The sequence below is a fragment of the Globicephala melas genome, chromosome 6, assembly GCF_963455315.2.
Source record: "Globicephala melas chromosome 6, mGloMel1.2, whole genome shotgun sequence".
NCBI classification, from domain to species: Eukaryota; Metazoa; Chordata; class Mammalia; order Artiodactyla; family Delphinidae; genus Globicephala; species Globicephala melas.
In genome coordinates, this window is record NC_083319.1 from 51,530,608 (window position 1) to 51,548,632 (window position 18,025).

General features: G+C 45.5%; 1 protein-coding gene across 3 annotated transcripts in view; it reads left to right on the forward strand.

Annotated features, from left to right (window-relative positions):
- The window catches only part of DOCK8 (dedicator of cytokinesis 8), a 220,844-nt gene extending 203,159 nt beyond the window's left edge, over positions 1–17,685 (forward strand). For 2 of the 3 annotated variants that reach the window (XM_030877059.3, XM_030877061.2), the window contains 5 exons: positions 2,569–2,805; positions 5,522–5,665; positions 6,896–7,002; positions 16,024–16,194; positions 16,588–17,685. In XM_030877059.3, coding sequence (XP_030732919.2) covers positions 2,569–2,805; positions 5,522–5,665; positions 6,896–7,002; positions 16,024–16,194; positions 16,588–16,648 — 720 coding nt within the window. In that variant the 3' untranslated portion in view covers positions 16,649–17,685. Of the gene's footprint in view, positions 1–289; positions 856–2,568; positions 2,806–5,521; positions 5,666–6,895; positions 7,003–16,023; positions 16,195–16,587 lie in introns of those variants that run through there. The other variant, XM_060300871.1, reaches the window with a different exon arrangement.
- Positions 17,686–18,025: the final 340 nt, after the last annotated feature.

Genomic DNA, 18,025 nt, shown 5'->3' on the forward strand with positions numbered 1-18,025 from the left:
AGGCATGATGGATTAAATCATCAACTACATTACTGAACTCAATCTCCAGCCCCCTCCTACCCCAGCAGCCAGGCTGGCCCAGAGTCTCAGATCTCTAATCAGAAGTTCATTCTTTTCGATGACCAGCCACCATCCTGAAGCCGTCTAGGGACCCACCATGAATTACCTCATGAGAATAACAAAGACACTTCTATCACTCAGAAAATTCCAAGGGTTTTTGAAGCTCTGTGCCAGGAAAGAAGGACAAATACCAGACACTTTTTTTTTTTTTTTTTTTTTTTTTTTGCAGTACACGGGCCTGTCACTGCTGTGGCCTCTCCCGTTGTGGAGCGCAGGCTCAGCAGCCATGCCTCATGCGCCCAGCCGCTCCGTGGCACGTGGGATCTTCCCGGACCGGGGCACGAACCCGCGTCCCCTGCATCAGCAGGTGGACTCTCAACCACTGCGCCACCAGGGAAGCCCCGATACATTCTTTATTATACCACAGGTGATGCCTACCCACTCAGCCCAGCTCACAGACAGATACGCACATGAGAGAGCTTTCTAAGCTGCTGGAAATAATGCAAGTTCAAGGTATTTTTAAGGGCTGAGGGACAGAGGAGCAGTCATTATCTGGCAGGCCTATAAAATGAAGAGTTCAGACTCTTCTCTCAGTTCTGTCCTCCAAGATATTATGAAGATGATGCAAGTAGGGAGAAGTGTCCAAATCTAAGCGTTTGTTTTTCTACACATTTCAAAGGACTCACTCACTTCAGATACACTCCCTAATCTAGCCTGGAAGCAATAACTGTGGTAAGTAGCTGAGCTAAGCTTCACACAGAAATGTTTGACGTCTTTGAAAGACAGGATTGGCTGTGTGCCCACAGTGATCTGGGCACAGCACATGCCACATAGAGTTACCAGTGACATCCCTGATACGGTGCTCTTTTCCCCTCTGTTAAAACGCCCAAAGTTGGTTGTGAGAGTTTTAAATGAGAATCTGCAGCCAGAATTACAACCAGATTTCATCACACTCAATAGTGATTTATGGTCTGAGATCAGTGACCTCATCCATCCATTTCAGTGGGTGGGTATTGCAGTGACTATAGTCATTGTTATTCTTTTTTTTTAAATAAATGTATTTATTTTTGGCTGAGTTGGGTCCTCGTTGCTGTGCGCGGGCTTTCTCTACTTGCGGCAAGCAGGGGCCACTCCCCGCTGCGGCGCACAGGCCTCTCACCGCGGTGCCTTCTACCCTTGCGGAGCACAGGCTCCAGGCTCACCGGCTTCCATAGTTGTGGCACATGGGCTCAGCAGCCGTGGCTCACGGGTTCTAGAGCACAGGCCCAGCAGGTGTGGCGCTCGGGCCCAGCCGCTCTGCGGCATGTGGGATCTTCCCGGACCGGGGCACGAACCCGTGTCCCCTGCATTGGCAGGTGGACCCTCAACCACTGCACCACCAGGGAAGCCCAAGGCCCTCTTTCTAAATAAGTGCTCTTCTTCATAGTATGTGTGTGTGTGTTCGTGTGTATGTGTGTACGTATTTTTAATGAAATAGGTGCAGTAAAATTCACTTTTTTGGTGTTTATTTCTATGAATTTTGACAAGCACGTGGAGCCACCACCAAAATCAGACATAGAAAAGTTCCGTCACCGCAGAATATTTCCCCATATGCCTCTTTGTAGTCATTCCCTCCCTGTGTTTTCAGCCCCTGACAGTCACTAATCTGCATTCTGTCTTTGCAGTCTTGCTTTTCCCAGAATGCCACATAAATGGAGTGATACAGTAAATAAGTGGAAGCATAGAGCCTTCTGAGTCTGGCTTCTTTCACTTGGCGCGATACATCTGCGATTCATCCATCTTGTAGGGGTTCATTCCTCTTTATTGCTGAGTAGTATTCTGCTGTAAGGATGTACCACCGTCTGTTTATCCATTCCCCACTTGAGGGGCATTTGGGTTGTTCCTGTTTTTTGTCTATTGTGAATAATGCTGCTGTAGACATCTGTGTACAGGGTTTGGTGTAAACACAAGTCTTCATTTCTACTGGGCACGTGCACCAGAGTGGGATTGCTGGGTCATATGGTCAGTATAATTTAACTATATAAGAAACTGCGACCTGTTTCCTAAGGTGGCTGTAGCACCGTACATTCCCGCCATCAGTGTGTGAACACTCCAGCTGCTCCCCATCCTTCTCAGCCCTTGGTGTTGTCAGTTGCTTTAGTTTGGCCATTCTCATAAACCTGCAGTGGTCATAGTTGTTCTGAAAAGGAAAGCTTTGCTTCTTCTGAATAGCAGTTTGCAAACTCTCATACCAAGTTTCAGTTGGATCAGCAGCTCTGCTAGGAGGGGCAGCTTGTGGACCTGACTTCCCACGGGCGCACTCCCGTCCCTTCTCCCAGTCCCGTCTCTCATATCCCTGGGGTGGAGAGGAAGGATGGCCGATGGCTGATGTCTCGCCTGATGCTTTCAGCTTCCGTGGCTTTTGTGAGCGCAGAGGGGTGGTGCTGCCCCTCTGTGTTCCGCGTGCCCCCCAGTGCATCCTGGGTGGAAGTTTGCAGACCAGCTCATCCCTTACCTTTCCCCCCTCAGGCCTACATACAGATCACTTTTGTGGAGCCCTACTTTGACGAGTATGAGATGAAAGACAGGCTAACCTACTTTGAGAAGAATTTCGACCTGCGGAGGTTTATGTACACCACCCCCTTCACCCTGGAGGGCCGGCCTCGGGGAGAACTGCACGAGCAGTACCGGAGGAACACTGTCCTGACCACCATGCACGCCTTCCCCTACATCAAGACCAGGATCAGCGTCATCCAGAAGGAGGAGGTAAAGGCACTGGAGGGAATGGGCTCTGGACAGAGGCCACCCCTGAGGGAGTGGGCCTGGGTCACCTCCCAGGCTGACACACAAACCTCCTTCATGCTCCTTCATGGCAGACTCAGGTGCACATCTAAAAAGGGATGCCTTTGAAATATTATTTATGCTGGTTATCCTATCACTCTCGTGGTGCCAGGGAATCCCAGTTAGGCACCTACATGTTTTATAGCACACTTTATATTTAAGTATTTTCTACTTTAAAGTTATATCTTTAACATAAATCTATGTACACAATTATAATACTTACTATGTCTTTATATGTTAATGTTAAATTTACATGAAATGTCAAAGTTTACAATATTTTTTATTAGATTTTTATATATTTAAAAGCTTACGTGTGATTCAGGCAGCGTTCTGTTGTTCATTGTCAGAGGCAGGAACAGCAAGTGAGCAGCCCCAAGGAGTCTGTGTTGAGCTGGAAGAGGGCACCATGCCAGTCAGACAGGAGACCAGTTGTCTTCTAGTCCCAGCATCCTCCTGTGACGTTGCACAAGGCTCTTATCTTCATTCAGTTTCCTTATCTAAATGTTGATACAGGGAAGACCTCTTTCTTTTTTCTGGTTCCATGTGTAGCAGAAGTCTTCAAGTTCATTGTAATGGCACTGATGGAGAAAATCTCTCAGGCTACAGAACTGCTCAAAATTAGACATACTGTAAACATTTTACTTCACAATATATACATGTGCACTTATTTGTCATTCATTTCGTGTAGAGCCACAGCCTTGTCTGTGATTTAGGGTTGGCTGATCACGATTCAGCACTGTCTTTCTTGTATAAACCATATGCAATGTCTACCCATATGCAATGTCCAGGATGTTCAGTTTGGGTTTCTGTAAAGCAGAGTGAGAGCTTAAAGATACTTGTTAAACAATATAAGAGCAGAATGCTTCTGGATTTTTATGATTTTTTCCCCCTAGCCTTTTACCATTGTCTTGTGCACACCTAATAAGACAGGAATCTTTTTTTTTTTTTTTTTAATCGCGGTACAAGGGCCTCTCAGTGTTGTGACCCCTCCCGTCGCGGAGCACAGGCTCTGGACACGCAGGCTCAGCGGCCATGGCTCATGGGCCCAGCCGCTCCACGGCATGTGGGATCTTCCCAAACCGCAGCATGAACCCGTGTCCCCTGCATCGGCAGGCGGACTCTCAACCACTGCGCCACCAGGGAAGCCCCAACAGGAATCTTTTATAGCAACTTGCTTTCATAACATCTTGCCCAAGCATTAGCTTGGTTTTCATAGAAACAACTCTTCTTTCCACAGCCATAGTTCACCAGTTTATGCATTCTTGAATTAGATTAGCTCATTAAAATAACAAGTGTAACAGGCATAAGCAAGTTGGTAAACAAACACTGATGTGTTGTGGTGAATACACACCTCCCTGGCAGGAGCACGGGGGCTGAGGTTACTGGAGAGCCACCCACCAGCTCAGGTGTTCAGCAACCACATCAGAGAGTGGTTTTCACAGAGGGCAAAGGAAGCCAGAACTGATGACTCAGCTAAGGGAAGGTTTGCTTAGAAGGCATCTGCTGTATTTCTTACTGTTGTAGACTCTTGAGCACTAGGACATGTCAGCACAGCACAGAAATAAACTCACGGTCCCAGTAAGAGTCCTCACAATTTTTCTGGGCCATTTGTAGTTCCCTAAGAACCTCAGTGTGTTAGCTTGTTAGAGCTGTTGTAACCAAGTACCACAGACTGGGTGGCTTCAACAACAGAAATTTCTTGTTTTATAGTTCCAGAGGCCAGAAGTCAAAAATCAAGGTGTTGGCAGGGTTGGTTCCTTCTGAAAGACGTGAGGGAAGGATCTATTCCGGGCCTCTTTCCTTGGCTTGTAGATGGCTGCCTTCTCCCTGTGTTTCTTCACGTCGTCTTCCCTCTGTGCATGTCCCTATGTCCAGATTTCCTCTTCTTGTAGGGACATATAGGTCATATTGGATGAGGGCCCATCCTAATGATCCCCTTTGAACTTGGTTACCTCTATAAAGACCCTGTCTCAAATAAAGTCACATTCCGAGGTACTGGGGTTTAGGAATTAAATACTTGAATTTGGAGGGGACATGACTCCATCAATAAAATTCAGAAAAGGTCATACTCCAAGCCAACAGAGCTTAGCAACTAGCAGATTGACCCTTAAGAGAATTCTCTTTACTAAGAATTCACCTTCAGGGTGAGTTAGAAAAGGCACACATGATGCCAAAATCGTGTGTTATGGTGGAGAAGAAAATCTTGAATGCTGTGCTTCTAATAGCTTTCCCAATTATAAGTCAAGTAACTTCTTCCGCAATAGAAAAGGAAACCTAACAGTGTAGAAAAAAACATGGATTTTGAATGTGGACATTATTGTGGTCAAAATCTGACCTCCCCACTTATGACCTGTGTCACTTACTTAACCTTACAAATCCCTCTTTGACTGCAAGGTGGAGAGAATAGGAAGTTGTTTAAAGAAGTAAATCATAAATGCATGTAAAATTCCTGGAACATAATAAGTCCTCAAGAAATGTTAGGCTCTTCCTTCCTCTTAACCTGTCCTGATTATTCTAAATTTTTCTGAAAGCCTTCTTAGCTGCTGCTTCAAACCCAGTGTCCTCTTTGTCATAGCTCCAGGTTTGTCCGTGGCTTGTAAGACCTGACAATGACTTTCCTACATTTATGTCTTATGTTCAGTTTGTTTTGACACCAATTGAAGTTGCCATTGAAGATATGAAGAAGAAGACCCTGCAGTTAGCAGTTGCAATTAACCAGGAGCCTCCTGATGCCAAGATGCTTCAGATGGTGCTGCAAGGCTCCGTCGGAGCTACTGTCAATCAGGTAAGCGAAACCAGCTGGTGGCAACTCCTCTGGTTCTTGTTATTTTGATTTGTGTTACTATATGCCTGCACCCTCCTTTCTTGAGGTCAATGAGGAGTCTGATCAACATACAAATGATGTTCCTAAGCTTAGACTGGACACTTGAGGAGGTCCCTTCTGCTTCATGTAACAACCCAAGGTAGACAACAAATCCTAGAGATGAGTGGACCGTGTCTAAGGAGTAGCATTTTTTGGAGAAGTTGGGGCCCGTCCTGGCAATATGATCCAGATGGAGTGCTTAGTCATGCCCAATTTAGGCAGAGTTGTTGCAAGGCTTGAGATAAATCTGAGAAGGCCTGTAGGAGAGAAGGGAAAGGGTCTAGGACATTTCACCTGGGTCAGTCACCAGATGAAACCAGTATGCCAGGAGTGTTGCTAAGCAGGCGTGACCTGGAACCGGCTTCTTGGGCCACTTCAAAACAGACCGGATCTTCTCAGATCCATTAGGATTCTAACTCCGATCTCAGCATGGAACTAATCCGGCCTCAGATGGAGGGCATACTAGCTTAGTTATCTCTGTCCAGTGTGCTTCCTTAATTTCAGAACTAGATCAGAACCTCCACACACAAAAACTCAATGAGTGCCATGACCCTTTCCTCATTCGGCACAACTGGACTCCCCAGCAAAAATCCTCTGTCCACATAATATCAAGGGGACAGAAATAGTATTTGTTACATTTCTATGATCAGAAAATATTAGGAGGCTTTTGCTTTTGTAAGTCCCAATCTTTTAATGAAAATGGAAGACTTTATAAGCCCACAACCATAGATTACACATGTACTGTGCATATCTCTGACTCAAGCCAGCAATTACGCAAAAGGGTGCTTGCCACTAGGGCAACTAGACAAATGAATATGAATGGCTGGATCAAGAGAATCTCTATTTGCAGAAAAGCAACTCTAATCACATACCCTTTGATGTAGTATATTACCTTTCTATATGAAGGAAAATCTGTAATTAGTAGTATTTGATTAAGGAAATACATTTATACTTTTGAATATTCTCCTAAAACTGCAAACTCCTCCTAAGGGATCAGCATTTTCCTGAGAAGTTCAAGACCTTCCTTGATTTTTTGTTTTGGTCAAACTAACAAAATTAAATGTTCAAACTATGACCTCACTCCCAACATTTCCTCCCAAGTAATTTCACTTTCTTTCCAACATCAGTAATGTTTTTCACTTTTCCCATCAGGGACCACTGGAAGTAGCCCAAGTATTTTTGGCTGAAATTCCAGCTGACCCAAAACTCTATCGACATCACAACAAGTTGAGATTATGCTTTAAAGAATTCATAATGCGGTAAGAGGGGAAATGGCTGGGATTTCAGTAGAGCAGTGGTTTTCAAATTGTGGTCCCCAGGCGAGCAGCTTCAGCATCACTTGAGAAATTTGCTAGAGAGGAAAATTCTCAGATACCAGTCAGACCTACTGAGTAAGACTCTCCAGAGGTGGGACCCAGCAACCCGTATTTTAACAAGTCCTCCAGGGGATTCGGATGCGTGTTCAAGTTTGAGAAGCCTGCATAGAGCAACACTACTTGCACTAGTAGCTCACAAACTGTATGGTGCTTTCATATTTATCATCTCACATTGTAAAATAAATCTTCATTTTACAAAAGAGGAAATGGAGGTTCAGAGATGGGAAATGATTTTACTTAAGGTCACACAGCAAGTTAGTAGCAGAGTTGAGTTCAAACCAGGTCTTCTGAATCCAAGTAGCGAATACTTCCTTCAACGTGCTGCTGTTCCACTGATGAATTAGAGCCTGAGGGGTTCTTGGCATTGGCAGTCTTTGTAGTTTCCCATATCATACAATAACTTATTTTTATAAATGTAGAAGACACTGCCTCAAATTGAGAGATAGAGGCGAGATTCTAAAACGAGAATTTTACAAAGGTATCAATCATCTCTACGGCAATTCCCACTGGCAGACAAGCGTCCTCTCTGCTCCTGAATTCTGCAGTAGAGCTGGCTCCAAGAGCAGCCTGTTCAGGCTGGATAGGAAGTGAATCTTGGGACAAGGTCTTGCAAGTTGCTGCAATGCACACAGGTATACTGGGACTCCTGTGGCCCTAAAAGGAATGATTATGAAGGATGTGGATGGCGCCTCACGCATAAGAGAGAAGGACATCAGAAGTACATGTACTAATATTTCTTTTCACCCAGGGTCTTAGAGCAGCATATAAAGTATAGGAATATCTTCACTTGGCAGGTGGGGATAAAGGAGGCTAAAAGTTAAAGTTTGCTAAATTCAGTGAAAACTCACCAGAATGCTAGTGTCAGGTGAGGTTCTCCTCCTTCACAGGCTTTGGTGAGACATATGTAAATTTGCTACGTATAAGGGAGACATTCTTTGTCCTGCGGTGAATCTCAGCTGCTTAGTAATAGGGGTGTGTGTGTGTGTGTGTGTGTGTGTGTGTGTGTGTGTGTGTGTGTGTGTATGTGTGCGTGCACACTATACATATGCACATACATATACATGCACAGACAGAAATTATATTTATTAATGTTTTGTATTTGAATTGTTTCCTGTATTTCATAACAATTTTGACATTACGCAAAATCTAGATATTCTTCAGTAAAGAGTGCATTTTCATAAAATGAAAGGCTAGAAAAGTATTGGGGGAATTTTTAAAGATCAATTTACTTTCCACGTATCTTCATATAAAATGAAGATATTGTGAAAGGTCCATGAAGGTGGCAGTGGCCCGGGCCTCTCTGGACCTCTGCAAGGACCTGTGAAGTGTTTAATGAGCACACACTAGGACCCAGGTATGATATTTGTTGTAGGAATACAGGAACTGGGTATTCCTCTGCTCCTGACAATAGGACTTTTACCTGGCTAAATAACAAAGCAATGCAGCATGTTCTAAGAACTGTGGAGAGTACACAAAATATAGGGCTAAGAGTTCAGAAAAGAATGGTCAGTTGCGGTCTGCAGTGGCTAGGGAAAGCTTTGTGGGAAAACATCACTTAAACCTCGTCTTGGGTATGTAGGTGGTAAGAAGCGGGCAGTGGGAAGACAGAGGCATTACTGGTAAAGGGGCCAACAGTAGCACAAGACACAGAGGCAGGGCTGTCCTTGATACGTCTGGGCTCCTCTGAGTTGGCAAGACCAGTGCATTCTGTGGGCATGCCAGCACAGGCAGGGGAGCCTGGGAAGACAGCACTATTGACAAGTGGGGCTCTGAATAGAATATAGATGTAAAAGGAAGCTTGCTAAGAGAAGTGATTTTTTAGTTAAAATGTCCTTATGAAATCCCTGTCGAGGGCTTCCCTGGTAGCACAGTGGTTGAGAGTCCGCCTGCCGATGGCTGCGGACCTTCCCCCTGCTGGGTGGGCTGCCTCCCTGTTCTAGGAATGCCACAAGAATATCTGTCAGCGCTTCTCAAACTTCACTGTGCAAAACAAATGACCTGGGGATCTTGTCAAAATGCAGATTCTGATTCAGTAGTTCTGGGGTGGGCCTGAGACTCTGCATTTCTAACAAGCTCCCAGGTGCTGCTGAAGCTGCCAGATGGGACCGATCTTTGAGCAGAGGCTGCAAAGCTGTAGAGGTTGCTTGATTGCCGCCATCTCACATTTTCTCCTCCCTGCCCCCTCCCCGAGGGCTTCACGCGTCAGGTCCTGCCTACTGTCACTCACCCTTTTTCCTCCCCTTTCCTCCTTTCACAGGAGGAAATGTGCCATTACTATTAACACCTTTGAACAACTATAGATGCCAGTTCATTGAGCAAACATTTATTGAGCCCCATACTTTGTGCCAGGCACCCTGCTACCTGTGTGCAAAGGTGAAGTTCCAGTACAAATGAGACAAGGCTACAGGCAAAACAGTACTTCTGCTCACTACTTCATTGTCAAAGTCGAAGTACAGTGACTTTCATTCCACTTTATTTCACATGCATCAGAAGTAGTGGGTGAGGGCTTCCCTGGTGGCGCAGTGGTTGAGAGTCCACCTGCCGATGCAGGGGACACGGGTTCGTGCCCTGGTCCGGGAAGATCCCACATGCCGCGGAGCGGCTGGGCCCGTGAGCCATGGCCGCTGAGCCTGCGCATCCGGAGCCTGTGCTCCACAATGGGAGAGGCCACAACAGTGAGAGGCCCACATACCACAAAAAAAAAAAAAAAAAAAAGTAGTGGGTGAGATTGTGGTGAAGGTTGCATAATCTACTAAAACTAATCAAACTGTATTATTTACAAGGGTAAATGTGATGATCTGTAACTTATACCCTCAGTACTAGCAGTAGGTGAGGAAACCTTCCTTTCCTCCATTGCTTAATTGCTTCTCAAGTCCAATCAGCCAGTCACAGCTTTGTAATGAATAGAGGAATTGTTTGGTCAAGTTGTTTGCGCCCCTGTGTTTTCTCCCTGGAACCTGCTATCAGCGGAGATGATGCAGGAGTGGAAAATGTTTGGGTGTGAAACCGTTCCCGGTGTTGCCTTGAGTGAGCTCCAGCTTCTCAGCAGACTTGGGCTGTAGGTAGATAAGCCCAGGTTTCCAAGGTGAACATAAGTGAGCCTTCCAAGGCTGATTGCTAATAACGGAAGTGTACACTTGCTGGGTACCACTGTAGCTGGGTCCTGCCACTGGGCAGTGGCCTGTCTGACTCAGCTGTAGTGGGCCTGGATGAAGCCATAAAGAACCTGGCAGGCTGACCTGCTGCAGCTGACACCTGATCCAGCCAGTCCTGCAGCTCTTCAGATGGTTGCCAAGTTGGGGCCTGGATCCCCTTCTGAAACATCTCAGGGTTTCAGAAGCCACGATGGAGAGGTACAACATACTGTTTCCCTCCTCTGCTCCCCAGAGCACCCAGACCATTTTAAACACTGTAATCTGTGCCAGTCTGTGGTCTTAAATTTTCCTCTTATATTTCTGTCTTAGTCAGCTTGGGCCACTATAGCAAAATACCACAGACTGAGTAGCTGAATAACAGACATTTATTTCTCGCAGTGCTGGAGGCTGGGAAGTCCAAGCTTAAAGTGCCCGCAGATTCAGTTCCTAGGGAGAACCCTCTTGCTGGCTTGTAAATGGCCACCTTCTCACTGTATCTTCACCTGGTAGAGAGATGAAGAAGATAGCTCTCTGGTCTCTTTCTACAAGGGCACTAATCCCATCATGTGGGTCCCACTCTCATGGCCTAATTTAAACCTTCATTCTTCCTAAAGGCCCCACCTCCAAATCCCGTCACGTGGAAGTCACATGTGAATTTTGGGAGGGACACAAACCTTCATTCCATAACATGTGAACTTTCTCATTCTTATAAAGACTAAGTGATTTTTAAATTCATTTTATATATTTAAAGAAAAGAGAGCAGGACTCAATGGCACCAGGTCCAGGTTGCCTTTAAGGGACATAGTTTCAGATACATCAGTAGAGTTCCACCGCATAAATGGTCAAAGAGTCTTAACGGGAGTTAAGGTCTTTGAAGAGGAAGGAGAGGCCAAAGGAGAACCAACTGTGTGTAGTGTGGGTGGAAACAGAAGCAGTAGGTGAAAAGAGATCTGAGTATTTGGTGGGAAAACAAAACCTGAAACATTAGCTGACAAAACAAAGCCTGAAACATTACGAGAGGTTGCTCGAGAGCAGGTCCATAGCAGGGACATATGAAGGACTTCTGTCCCTTTTCCAGGTCACAGGGACCTGTCTTAGTGGGCCTAGGAGGCTGGGTGGAAAACTGAGAGCCGAGTGGAGCAACACACACACACACACACACACACACACACACACACACACACACACACACACACACACACACACACACACACACACACACACACACACACACACACACACACACACACACACACACACACACACACACACACACACACGGCTTCCCCCTCCCAGGCCTTCTGCAACCATTCCCAAGAGGAAAAATTCCATTTCAGTTACAGTGCTATCCTGTCCTCTTCTCTTAGCGCATCTCCATCCCTGGTTCTCTTGAACAAGGTCTTGATCCTCAGGGCTTGACGGTGCTCTCACTTCAGGGCCAGGGCACCGCGTGGGAGGGTGTCTGGGCTGAATGTGAAATCGAGAATAGTGTGCGATCGTCGGAACCACAGGCCTCTGTAACTCCTCAGGACAGAAGCCCAGGGCCCAAGGAGGCGGAAGACAGTGTAATGTGAGTCAGGTCCTAGAGACTAGCCTAGAGTCTGATCTAGGCGGACCCCACCCCCCGCTGGGTTCTGGGGTGTTCAGCAGGTCCTCAGAACCTGCTTCCAGGTGTCAGACTCGAGACTGGACACCTTCCCAAGCCCGTAGTCCCAATCTCGCCCCCTTAGGAGGAGGAAGCAGGGCCACTGTGACTTCCCCGAGGCAGGGAGCCCCACTGGCCCCTCTGGGGCCGCCCAGCCAAGGGAAGTAGAGGGGGCTCAGGGCGACAGCCGGAGGATCCAGCCACGGCTGCTCCTGTCTGCCCTGGGGTACGCTCCCTGCCCCTGTGGTGCTCTGCTCCTTCGGCCTCAGGCGCCTCCCCACAGGCAGCAGCGGGGCACCCAGGACAGTGCTCCTGGTGGGCTGTATCCCCCACTTCGCTCCAGGAGAGGCAGGCCACGCCGCCTGCACAGCACTCCTCCCGCAGCTGCTTGGTCAGGTCCTCACACGCCCCACACCATTTCATCCTCATAAACCCGCTTTATAGATGAAGGAAGTGTGGTTGAAGGAGACCACGATTAGCCCAAGGTCACACAGCAAGTAAGTGGCAGAACCAGGAATTAGACTAGCCTTCCACTGAGACTGGCTGCCCTTGGGATCTGGGGTTTGGTAGAGGTCGGGCTGGGAGGGAGGAAATGCAGGGGACAGTGCTGGAGGTGCCAGCCGAGGTGGCTCTGACCAGGGGACCCTCACATCCACTGCAGCCCTTCCTGTGGAAAGGCCAGATGTTCCTTTGGTGCCCTGCCCCCAAATAATCCTTCCTCAACTTAAAGGGCCTGGACCACATATATCACTCCAGTCACGGGAGGGGGTGGGGAGCCAATCCCTCCGTTTCTCCGGTATCTCTCCTCTCCCTCCGGCAGCTGTATTTTTTCACTGGACCTTAGCTGGAGACTTGCTAAAGTGTTACCAGGAAGAAGATGAGAAACGCCGAATACTACAAATTGGGACTCGGGAGAGAATAGTTCCAACTTGAGACCAAGGCCGTATGCCTTGGATTCTAGCTGGAAGGGTCAGGGTCTTTCCTAGGCAGCATTTGTGGTGTTGGGGTTATGAGTGTGGGCTCTCGGGCCTAGTTGCCTGGCTTCACATATTCACTCTGGGACTTCCCTGGTGGCACAGTAGTTAGGAGTCAGCCTGCCACTGCAGGGGACATGGGTTTGATCCCTGGTCCGGGAAGATCCCACATGCCACAGAGCAACTGAGCCCACGTGCCACAACTACTGAGCCCACGTGCCACAACTACTAAAGCCCGTGCGCCTAGAGCCTGTGCTCCGCAACAAGGGAAGCCACCACAATGAGAAGCCCGTGCACCGCAACAAAGAGTAGCCCCCGCTCGCTGCAACTAGACAAAGCCCGTGTGCAGCAGTGAAGACCCAACGCAGCCAAAGATAAAACAATAAGTAAATAAATAAATAATATCTACTCTGCCTTAACTAGCTGTGTGACCTTGGGCTAGTTACCCAACCTTAGTTTCCCCAACTGTAAAATGGGGATAAAATAGTAACTACCTCTTAAAGTTAGTATCAAAAGAGTCAATTCAGAGAGCTTAGAATAGGACTTGGCACATATGAAGTGATTGATGAATATAACATCATGGGGCAAATAGAAACCAGATTGATTTACATAGGAAAGAGACTTAATCTGATTTAAATATAGACATTGTCTGCCCATGACTTGTGTGCCTCTGTAAGGTTTGTAACATAACACACAGTGGGGCTGATGAGACATCAGCCTGGGAGCAACAGGATCCTGGATTTACATCCACCTTTCCTGTTCCCAAAGGTGTATGACTCTGGACAGGGCACTTCATCTCTTTGCATCTTAGTTTCATCAACTATGAAAAAAAAGGGACTGGAATATAAAATCTCTGACATCCCATCATCATTCTTATATAGAACAAATAGTTTCTGCACTCAGACTGGATCTATCAGGAATAGTAACAATAATAATAATAACAATAAGTGTTCTAGGTTTTAGCTATGTAACAGTACTATTCTAAGCATTTTATATATTTAATTCATTTAATCTTTACAAAAATTTATGAGGTAGGCTATTTTCACCATCATGTCACAGGTGAAGAAACTAAGGCATGTAAAGCTTAAGTAACTTGCTTAATGTCACAAAGCCAATAAGTAGCAAAGCAGGATTCAGAGGTGAGCACTCCAGCTCCAGAGCCTGTTCTCTCTAGGAAGTACATTCAGTTGCCAGTAACAGAATGGAATTAAGAGTGGCTTAAATAAGATAGAAAATTATTTTTCTCTCATATGAAACAAGATCAGAGATAGGCATCCCAGAGCTGTGTGGTGGTCACTGGGCCTTAGCTGGAGACCCTGGCTCTTTCCATTCTTTTGCTCTGCTATCCTGGTTATAGTCTATCCATCCGCATAGTCACAGAATGGCTGCTAAGGCTCTGGCCATCACAACTACATCCTAGGCAGGTATCAGGAATAGAAATGAGGAAAGAGCAAAAGGCTACACCCCTTTAAAGAGCTTTCCTAGTGACTTCATCTTATAGCTCTTCAGCCATCCCTATTTATAAGGGAGGCTAGGGAACGTAATTTTCCAGGTGGGTATACCACCTGGAGTTCTGCTACTAAGCAAGAGAGGGAATGGTTGTTGATGAAGCAACTAGCAATTTTTTGGCCACACTGAGGGACTGATATGTGAGCTGTGCTGAAGGAGCATCACAGAGAAGGGAGGGCAAGAGATGCAGAGGGTGAGGGCTGCATGACCACCCTCTCTGTAGAAAAGACACCTTAGATAGAGGACTATGAAAGTTACCCCCAGCAAAACCGGGAACCATGTTCTGGAAGCACAACTTCCCACCCTTTCTAGTCCCCATCAGTCTGGTTTCTGTAGGACTCTGCTGAAAAATCCCAGCACATTGACTGTAAGAAAATGCTTGTGTTCAGTGAACTTATCAACAAAGGGAGCAGCAAAGGAGGGGGCTGTCTGGAATGGTGGTGTCACTGAGTGAAAGTTGCACAGTTCAGCTGTTTGTGGACCTAATGAAAATGTTACAGATAGGACCATTTTTAAAAAATGATTTGCAATGTAGTTATATGATCCTGTATACATTTCCCAAGAGATGTGGCTCTTCTCTAGGAGGGAAACATAATGCATGGCTCTCTTTAGTTTATGGATTTAAATTAACATAGTGGAAGTTATTTTAACTTTAATAAGAAAATCTAGAGAATATAATCTAAATGGAAGGAAGAAATACAGAAAATATCTATGAAACAACTTTGTAAGGTATAAAATTTGTTAAAATATAAAGTTAAAAAAATTCGCTCCACCTATTAATATATTTGTCTTTTTAAAACACTATATAAAAATTTAAAAATTTTTTAAGTAATAAAAAAAAAGAAAGAGCAACCAAACCAAAAAACCAAATCCACCAATGAACAAGAGCTAAAAACTATACTAAAAAAAAAACAAACAAAACACTATATATATTTATAGCTATTATGTCTTCTGATAACAAAGATCACAGAGAGTATAGTTGCTTCTTCCAAAGTTTGCGGAGTAGCCATCCCCAAGTTAGCAGTTCACTCCTGCAGGTCTCTTGTCTGCCAGTGTTACAAAACTGGTCCTTGAAGTCTCCTTGAAGAAACTGATTTCATTTTACACATTGTGGTAGCTCATAACTGTTAGTTTAAGAGGCAATAGAAAAATAATAAGGGGTGATGTAGATTTCTCAGGATTCAAAGGCTATATACCTCCCCTTCCTACCTCTTCCCTGAAACCTTGATATGTAACCTTTGGTATCCTACAGTTTGCTTCAATTAATGTCAAACTTAAAAGATAAGTGAAAATCCAGTTAAGGGCGTGGTTTTGGCTTCCAGGGTGAATTAAATCAATCCATTCTGGGCTTCCCTGGTGGCACAGTGGTTGAGAGTCCACCTGCCGATGCAGGGGACATGGGTTCGTGCCTCGGTCTGGGAAGATCCCACATGCCGCAGAGCGGCTGGGCCCGTGAGCCATGGCCGCTGAGCTTGTGCGTCCGGAGCCTGTGCTCCGCAACGGGAGAGGCCACAATAGTGAGAGGCCCGCATACTGCCAAAAAAAAAAAATATATATATATATATATATATAATTTGTAAGCACTTAAAACTTGTATGAAATGCAACCTCATTTTCTCCCCACCCTGATATTTGCATCTCAGATGCGGTGAAGCCGTAGAGAAAAACAAGCGTCTCATCACGGCAGACCAGAGGGAGTACCAGATGGAACTCAAAAAGAACTACAACAAGCTGAGAGAGAACCTCAGGCCAATGATAGAGCGGAAAATTCCAGAACTCTACAAGCCGATATTCAGAGTTGACAGTCATAAGAGGTAAGAAGAGGGCAGGGGAGGCCTCTTCCCAGAGGATAAAGGATAGCGCTTGAGGCCCAGCAATCAGAACTGCAGAACCTCTGGGTGTGGGAGCGGGCCCTGGAATCAGAGAAGCCACCCAAGCGTGATCTGCTCTGCTTGCATCCCGCTGCCCTTGTGCCTTCTTGACCTCTCCGGGGCCCCTCCATGCGGCCTTCTGCCAGCCATCTTCCCAGGGCCGAATTACTGCCTGTATTTCTTCCGGCACAGCGCGAAGGCATGGCCGCACTTTCCCATACTTACTTACTTTACTGAGTTCTCCATGATTGATGTACTTTTCTAGTGAGTGATTTTCCTCTTTAAAAGGCTAACTGATGTTTCTTACTTCTGTCCTCTCTCTCTCCTTAATTTCAGAGACTCCTTCCACAGATCTAGTTTCAGGAAATGTGAAACCCAGTTGTCACAGGGCAGCTAAGAAAAGCTATCTTCACGCATGAAGACTGGAGGCCCTGTGACCCTGGAGAAGGACCCGCTGGAACTTAAAACAGGACATTTGCCGCACAGGACATGCCACATGCTCCCTGGCCAGACAGCACTCTGGAAGCTTTGGGATACAAGTGACCATGGGAATTACACCCAAATGGGGTCTGAGCAGATCTGGGGCATTTGGGGGATGGAGGTGGTGGAGGATGGTTAATCAGGGGTGCCTGTATATTTATTAAGCCATGTTTTTTCGCATAATTGTGCAAAACAAAGCATAAACAGCATCTCCTGCTGAGCGGTCAGGAACTGATGACTTCCTCCCGCCTGTATTTGAATTAAACCTGAATTTAGATAAACCCAAATTGCCCAAGGGAAAATGGACAAGTTGTCCACCAACTATTCAGAGTGAACTTCTCTCCTCCCCTCTTTATGGGAAAGGAAGATGACCTTGCTGGAGTACAAAACATTTCCAATAAAACTGTGAGGGGAGGCCTTACTAGAAATCCGAAGATCCTGAAGGCTGGAAATGTGGGGATCAATTAATTATTTGTGAACTTGTTACCCTTTTGGTAACGGTGGACTAATTGTTGTATAGTTATTTTTGCTTTATTGTTCTGTTAGGTGGTTAATTTAACATGCATTTATAGAGGAGCACACTTGAAGCACTGAGTTAGGAGATAATGGTACTCTGAGTGACCTGCCCAAAGTTGCAGATGCTGCAGTTACTTAAATTGAAACAATTCTCCTCCAAAGCTTTGCGTTTTTTCTTATGCTCGCTCCTGCTTGCTCTTTTTCTCATCCTCTCTGGGACCAAGTTTATTTTTATAAAAGGGTAATATTTCTCCTTTCATTTCTGAACATTGTGCATGTGTACATCAACTAAAGAATATATTCAGGATTCTTTGGACAGTGTACTTTAGGAGAAAGAGGAACAAAGTTATTATTTGAGAATTAAATTATATATTTTTTAATATGACTGATTACCTTGACTGGTACTAAAAATGTAATAAGAATTGCAAGCAAAATGTTTCCCTTTGCAACTCGTGTTTTTTATTTCGACAACTCATGACTTTTGTAAAGCATTTCAGAGAAGAAGAAAGATGCATGATCATGGCCTTGGTCAAACAGTGCTATCCAGGGTCACCCCTCGTATATAATATTTAATCTTGGTGGTCATGAGAGAGAATTTAATTTGGATATCCAAGAACGTTTTGCTTACACCATCAGGTATGCATGAATTTATATTCTGAAAGAGGACTGTTTTGTTTTTAAATTACTAAAGCTTACTAGTTTAAGGGGCAAACTTTTTGTTTTTTAGGCATTTGGGGCAGAACTCTTTCTAAAGTATATGATATGTTTGTTTTCTTAA